This window comes from Adiantum capillus-veneris, chromosome 6, assembly GCF_014529385.1.
Source record: "Adiantum capillus-veneris isolate H3 chromosome 6, ASM1452938v2, whole genome shotgun sequence".
Lineage (NCBI taxonomy): Eukaryota > Viridiplantae > Streptophyta > Polypodiopsida > Polypodiales > Pteridaceae > Adiantum > Adiantum capillus-veneris.
In genome coordinates this window covers 10,365,258-10,373,220 of record NC_140936.1, presented here as the reverse complement: position 1 = coordinate 10,373,220, position 7,963 = coordinate 10,365,258, and the positions used below count along the sequence as shown (strand labels likewise).

The 7,963-nt window shown below is 46.0% G+C and overlaps 1 protein-coding gene across 1 annotated transcript; it reads left to right on the top strand.

Annotated features, from left to right (window-relative positions):
- Positions 1-5,055: 5,055 nt before the first annotated feature.
- Positions 5,056-7,666, top strand: LOC147455139 (putative L-type lectin-domain containing receptor kinase S.7; the record flags this gene model as incomplete). Its single annotated transcript, XM_086513668.1, has 2 exons — positions 5,056-5,777; positions 5,893-7,666. Coding segments are annotated over 2 exons (2,205 nt in total), but the record flags the coding sequence as incomplete, so codon positions are not given.
- Between the last annotated feature and the right edge of the window lie 297 nt (positions 7,667-7,963).

Sequence of the window (7,963 nt, the reverse complement as noted above, 5' to 3'; positions counted from 1 at the left end):
GAGCTCTATATAGATATAGGAAGTTATGCTGAGTTATGCGAGGATGAGAGAGAGATCTCTTAAAGCCACAAATATTGTATTTGAACAATTTTGCTCCGTGTTGTAAAAGCTCTGGCTTTCTAAGTACCTTCCATGGTGTATAACGCTCTTTTCTACTCGCGCTCATATCTTTTGATTGAAAATTCTGAGTTTTCGACTTGCCTCTTCTATCACTCAATTCATTGCGTCATTGTATTTATATGCGTCATTACGTCATTGTATTTAATGGTCTTTGCGTCATTGTCTACTCTATTCAATCAATATTAAGTTTAAATATTCGTGTGTTTAATGCAGGTATGGATGATGAGGAGTTTCTTTCTTCTTTGTCACCGCAGCAGAGACAGTGGTACGTGGAGCGTCATCGCTCTGGCGCATCATCGCGCGTTCCTACTCCATCCGCATCTCCCTCTCTTTCGGAGCATTCGGCGCGCTCCGAAGCTTCGGCGTCGACGAGACGAGCTTCACACTCGTCTAGACACCGGCGCTCTAGTGGTGGCGGTGGCGGTTGTTGTGGGGATTCCGCCACCGATGCCTCCACACCGCCTCGTGTTCGACGAGGCTCTTTACCCTCCCCTTCTTTGCCTGCCCCCACACCAGCCACAGCATCGCCATCTACACCAAGTTTTGCACGGCTGACTGTTCCTAGCAGCTACACACCTCTACCTACTCCGCCAGGAGCCACCCCACTCGACACTCCTCACTTCGGGGCCCAAACGCCGGTGGAGACACCTGACGTCCGTACCCCCATCGACACGCCGCTAGAGACCCCTGCCGGGACACCCAGGTTCACGCGTCACCGGCCAGAGGGCTTGCCTTACTCCGTCGACTTCAGCGGCGGCATCATCATGGATGATGACGGCAAGAAGGTGATCTCGCGCATGCGTGGTCTTTGCTCTCAGTTGTTTAGACACTACATACTAAACAAATGGAGTGAAGTACCAAGTGATTTAAAAAATAGAGTCATCAGCATACTTCATGATGAGTTTCCCGTTCCAACACGGGATCAGCGCTTCAATGAAGATTTGATGAAGATTCGAATGCGCGAATACTGCAAACACAATCGTTCCAAAGTGCAAAAAGCAATCAAGAATGGGTGGAACAGGCCAGATTGGCTGGCCAAAGAAGATTGGAAGAATGCGAAGAAAGCAGCGCGCGAGAATCCCGACAAGTGGAAGCAACAAAAGGATGCAGCCAGAGCGCGAGTAGAGGCAGGGAGCTCGCACCACTTGGGGAGCGGTGGATGGGCATCATTTGAGGCCAATTTTGTCAGTTTTTTCGCATTGCTCTTTATGTTCGATAGTTTAGGGTTTATGAGTTTTTTAATTCTAACATAATGAATTCTTTGTATGTTTTGACAGTGGTCGATGACAGGACGTGATCCCACACCGTACGAGCGCGAGTACGCAGGCAGGAAGGGCTTAAACGCCCTGATGGACATTCTCAGTTCTCGCGGCGGCATGGCTAGTATTAGGGTTTACTCTTTTCTATTTTTTTATTGTTTTATAAATAGCGCTATATGTGTATACTTATTGAAAGTTGTCTTATTGTCTTTTTTTGCAGAATCCGACAGATACGCCGCTTGGACGCGATGAGACGTCTGACTAGACGACGTCGGTTTAGCCGTAGCTAGATAGCATTAGTTTAGGGTTTCTCATAGCTTATGTATCATGAGACGGATTTTATACGTCTTTTTGAACCATGTATATTATTACATTTGTCACCGCAGTTCATTTTGCCAATCAATTCTTTATGCCTATGATGTTGTACAATTGTCATTATTACATTTGCCAATCAATTCATTTTGCCTATGATGTGTACAATTGTCAATTTTATGCTTGTCAATTTTGCAACAATGCGTCTTGTGGGTGACTATTTTGGGTCTATTATCTACCCTTGCACTTTTTTTAAAAAGTGAATCAAGTACAATATGGTTGATGGGTGGCAGGGCATTCAATGCCCTGTCACCAAAAAAAAAATCTCTCAGGCGTCGCTATAACCGTCGCTATTTATGGCTCTGTAGCGTCGCTATGAGCGTCGCTATAGACTTCTGTGTAAGCGTCGCTATAACCGTCGCTATGAGCGTCGCTATGAGTGTCTCTATATAGAGACGGTTATAGCGACGCATATAGCGACGTTCTCGTAGCGACGTTAGTAGCGACGGTTTTAGCGACGCCGGGGGTTATAAAAACCCACTGTATTTCCGTCGCTAACAGCGTCACAAGAGCACACAACCTCTTGTAGTGTTTTGGAACACCTTAAGCCCCTCAGGCACCTTAGTCATGGAGCACCTTAAGCACCTTAGTCATAAAGCACCTCAAGTACCTTAGTCAGCAAGCACGACAAGCACCTCAAGCTTGGGCCGGGTTCCCACCTCAAGCACATCCCTAGCTTTCCTAAGGTCTAAGGACGTTTACTCTAGCCATTGAAGGTCTTTAATGAAGCTACCCTAAGGCCTTTCAAGCTCCATTAGCTAGCATTGCTCTTTGACAGACATTTGGACCCATTAACTTTGGCCCCCTATCGGGATAGATCCATAATCACGTGTCTATATTCTAACACTTATTCCCGTTCATTCTCCCACATTAAATGATCAGTTTAATATGAAAAAATCATTTGGTCAGTTAGATATTAGATTTCATGAAAAAAAAGTTCTAAAAATTATCGAGAAATACATTTGCAAAGATAACAAAATTCAACCTGCTATACACCTTCACCCTGTCCCACCCTCTTGGAGACATGGATTCTTACTCAACCTAGTTTTTTTTGGATATTGTTTGTGTTGAGCCAATATTCCTTGATTGTCTGGCAAGGTTTGCAATGGTCAACCCTAGAGATTTAGGAGGTTACAATAATACTAAGATGTTTGCAATCTTGTCTACCCCCTAAGGGAGATCGACATACAAACCCGAGTGAAAGATGTAATGACATTTGGAGATCAGTTCCAATTCATGCTAGACTCTTTTCTTTCTACAAGATTTGTTGCCCCCCCCCCCCCCCCCCCCCCCCCCCCTCTCCAACATGCTAATTTATATTAATCATATGCATCTGATTAATTTACTGATCAAATGTCTCCCATTTTTTTCATTTTTATGAGAAATACTATGTTCTATATTTTTTTTGTAAAATATTTGAATATTTTAGCTTCAAAGTGTTAAGCATGCTAATTTATGCTAGCCATATGTATGTGGTTAATATAATGATCAAATGTTTACCAATTTTTTTGTCCATTTTTTATGAAGAATATGATGCTCTATAATTTTTTTGAAAAATAAAAAGAAGTACTCAAATTTGCTTCTTCTTTTTTTTTTAATCAAAGATATAAGTACCTAAATTTGACTTATTTAGCTCCAAAGCATTGCACGATAATAGTAGAGGTAATCATAGTGATTAACAACACAATAATAATAGTGGTAACATGTGCAATAAACTACGGGAAAGGTTTATAGTATGTAAATTTATGCCTTCATTGGGGAGGCTGAATAGACTCTCTAGTGATAGACTCTCTAAAGTCATTCCAGTTAGATAGTGTCGCAGGTAAAGAAAAATACTTGAGAATCTTGTTTTTCTAGGCTTTGGTTTCTTAGAATCAAGTTTGTTTGGGGGGTTCTAACTTTGTGCGAGTGGGGCCTTGTCCCCTACAACAACGTCGGGGGGGGCGGGACCCGAGGAGGAGAGGTGGTTGAGATGTTTTTAGGAGGAGGAAATTTAAATGGGCATTCCATCATAAAATGTCCAAAAACTCCACAAAGGAAGCAAGCTTAGGGAAGATACTTGTATGAAATATATTGAGCTCAAATCATGCGCCATCACTAGTCAAGATGCCCATTGTAGTAGGTAAATGGGAGAACTCTAGGCCTTAGTATACTTAGACAATCCATTTTCAGCATTGCCAAAGCATATCACTAGGGATTATAATATCTTATGGATTTAGCCTCAAGGACTTTGGTCATGGTAGTGAAAAGGAAGATCGAGAAACTTTGCCCAAACTGGGTAATTAGTCAGGGCACAGCTTTCTCCATATTTCTTGATTACCTATAGTATCTTTCTATTGGTATGTGTGTGCAAATAGCTCAATTTTATTACCTAAAAACACTAATACTTTAGCTCTCTAATGGGACTTGGCTCCTAGCATCTCTTCTATTTTTGAGAATTCTATCTGAGAATTTTACAAGTAACTTGGGTTTTTCGGACATAGGAATATAACTTTACGACGAATATTAGTGCTCTCAAAAAATTTACTGTATTTTTAACTTGGTAAAACTGCAAAATCCCGGCTAGATTTTGAGCTTGTCTTGAAAAAATTGGAAACATGCTACAAGTTTTAGTGTAAATAAAGGCAAATGCTTCAAATTTTGACCTGAAAACCCCATGAGTTATAATGGTGCCCTTACTTCATTTTCTTTGCTTAGGAAAAGTGTTTTTGGCAAGCCCTGATTGATTCAACCTTTTTTATAAAAAAAAATTAACTGTACTAAGCTTTGCTTTGACTAGTTTTACGTGATTGCGCCTACTCACCCACACCCACACGTCTCAAGGATTGAACCATAGTGGATGCACTTATAAAGCCCCTTACCTAATTAACCACTAACAATACAAGCTGCCATATTTGCAAAAAAGTGAAAATAAAAATAGGTCACTTTCTTCGGAATTGAAAATTGAAACGCGAGTGATAACTGTTGAAAATGAGACTTGACCGAGCTCTGGTTGGGTGGAAATGCTAAAATATGGGGATAGAAAATAGGAATATTGACTTTCGACTCAGAACTTAGAAGCCGAGCAATAGAATTAAGGCCTGTCGTGATTCACACACATCACACGGATATCGGCTACATCAATTGCCTCGCAGCACACGACGAGATGCTTCGTCGAGGGGTGCTTTTCACATTCGGGCCTGGCCGGCAGCTAATTATAGTCTTAAGACTTAAAACAATATAGTGCTTCTAATTAGGCTTGAGTGCGTGTAAAGGAACAAATCTTGACTATATATGCCGGATCTTGTCTTAAGCTTCTTAATCTTGTCTGCTGTGGTTTCTCCCCATATTCTTGTGGTCGTCATCGACTACTGCTCTGCAATTCCAGTATGCCTCATTCCAAGATGAGGCAGCTGTTGGTAATTCGACTACCAGCAGTAGGAGCGCCATCAAGCTGGTGTCGACGCAGGCCGACTGGTATGGCAGCTCCGGCGTGGACGCCTACTTCAATGGAACCGCAATTTGGCTAACTGCCTTCCAGAACAGCAGCTCCTTGAATGGGGCCACAGAGGGCAATGGCACCAACCTGGGGCGAGTGGTCTACAAGGACCCCATCCAATTCACCAATACGAATGCCAGCTTTGCCACCTCCTTCACCTTCCAAATCATCACAACGCGCCCCTTTCCCAACTGCGGTAGCGGCATGGCTTTCTTCATCGCCGATTCTCTGCAAGCCCCACGCGACAGCGACACGAGAGGCTCCTTTGGCCTCCTCGACCCCTCCACGTTGTCTCCTGACGCTACGTCGTCCAGCAGCAGCTTCTTTGCCGTGGAATTCGACACCCGCATCCACGACACGTTCCATGACCCCAGCGCCAGCCACATCGGAATCGACGTCAACACGCTGCGATCGCTCAATGTCACGGACACCACTAATTCCGCTTTCTACCCGCAGCTCTTCCTTTACAACAACAGCACCTTCACAACCTGGATTGAGTACGATGCGTCCACGCACCTCATCCAAGTCTGGATGGCCAATGTCAGCAGGTATTTCGTTCTGTCTTTCAATGACGTTAAGAACGTCAATTTCCTTCGTTGGACGATTATAGGTAGCCGAGACCCAATTAGGATCGCTTAAGTCTTCATGATCTATTTATTGCAGTGCGAGCACCAATTCTTCAAGGGCCGGCGCCAGCACACTGCAATATGATCCCGTAGATTGCCCGCTTTACCCTTGCGTGCAATTGCAATATAACCTGTCCGCCGTCTTCTCGCAAAAACTCATGTATATGGGTTTCTCAGCTACGAGCGCACCCTCCAGTCGAGGCATGGAAGGACATGCAGTTTACTCATGGAGCTTTAGCAATGAGCTTGTAATCACTGCCCCATCTCGTCCAACTCCTACCAGAAAATTCAAGCTGTATGTGGCTCTACCAGTGGCACTCGCAGCTCTACTTCTCATCGTCGTGATGGTGTGGGCGCTGCTAACGCAGAGGCGGAATCAAATCAGGAAGCGCGCTTCTGCTGCGGCGCGGGTAGAGAATGCCCTCCAGACGGCCCGCCCTTTCAGCTACAAAGAGCTAAGAAAGGCTACCAATGGGTTCGACGAGAAGAGGAAAGTGGGTGAGGGTGGCTATGGAAGCGTGTACAAAGGCATCCTAGCAGATGGCTCGGTGGTGGCAGTGAAGAAGCTAAGGCAGAGCTTGACGCTGGAGGACCAGTTCTGCGCAGAGGCGAGCATCATAAGGAAAGTGCGGCATCGCTACTTGCTGGAGCTACAAGGATGGTGCTACGAGGATGGGCATGAGGCGCTGCTGGTGTCGGAATATATGAGCAAGGGCAGCCTGGACGGTTACCTCTTCGACGCTAGCAAGAAGAAGCAGCTGGCCGGTAAGACAGCGGCGGCGCAGACGGAGACGCGGATGCGGATTTTGAAGCAGGTGGCGGCAGCGTTGGAATACCTGCACGGAGGGTTGGGAGAGTGCGTGCTGCACCGAGACGTGAAGGCGGGCAATGTGCTGCTGACCGATTCAGCTTACGAGAAGCAGGTGCATGCCAGGCTCTGTGATTTTGGGCTGGCTCGGCTGATACGGCACGAAGAGGGCGCAGTGGCCATGACCGCCGCCGGAACGCCGGGATACGTAGCACCGGAGCTGCTGTACTGTGGCATGGCTACGGACAAGGCGGATGTGTTCAGCTTCGGCGTGCTGGCACTGGAGACGGCGTGTGGGAGGCGGGCCATTTCCAAGGATTACTCGCACCACATCTATGATTGGCTCTGGGCCACGCTGGACAGCATCGACCAATCAGTAGGCATCAGCGACCACCAGCTCCGCGGGGTGCTTGACCCCATCCTGATCACGCTTGGAGACGATGATGACGTGGCGGCGCAGCAGGTCCTGCAGGATTGGCGCTGCGTGGTGCATGTGGGATTGAGGTGCTGCCATGCTGCTGCCGGCTGTCGTCCCAGCATGAAGGAGGTCAGCCGCGCTTTGGAAAGCAGATCAGCGCTTCCCCTGCCCAAAGTCAAGCCCCCCTCGCCTTTCGAGTACAGCGACGGACCTTCAAGCGCCACAGTAGCTTATACACCCTGTGCAAGCAGTGACTCGGGTCCAGCTGCTTCACTGCTATCTGCGCCCCGTTAACCTCCTATAATTTTGGCCTGAGGTGCATAACTCATGAAAGGAGTCTTAGCTTTAGAGGGTAATTAGGTATAATTACCCTCTAAAGCACCTAATTACCCTCTAAAGCTAAGAGGGTGTAGTTGCATGTTCATAATTACAAGGGTATATTTAGTTGCATGTTCTTACTTATGCTCAAGATCAGATCACCTTACATCTCAAGGATTTCAGTGTTTATTTGAGACTTGAGCACCTACTTCTTGCTTGTAGTCTGTAAGGGTATCCTCCATTAAGGCGACGTTCAAATTGCACAGAGGCAACACTCGCACACGAGCCTTTTCCATGACAAAGTTGTTCACACCATGAGTAGAAGACCATGCTACTATAGCCTGATGCAGAGGAGGTAGCGAATCAGTTGGATCTTGGATAGAGTAAGCAGCTTCTATATGTGTGAAAATTTTTTGAGATCAAACCCTATCCCACGTTTAACGCTGCAAAGGTGCTTGGACATTCCGTGTTCCGGAGGGTAGAGACCAGCCATTGTAAGGTGGTTCCGAAAAAGCTCACCCTCACAGCCACGCGAGAAGAAGAATGCCCTTGTCCATACTTGTT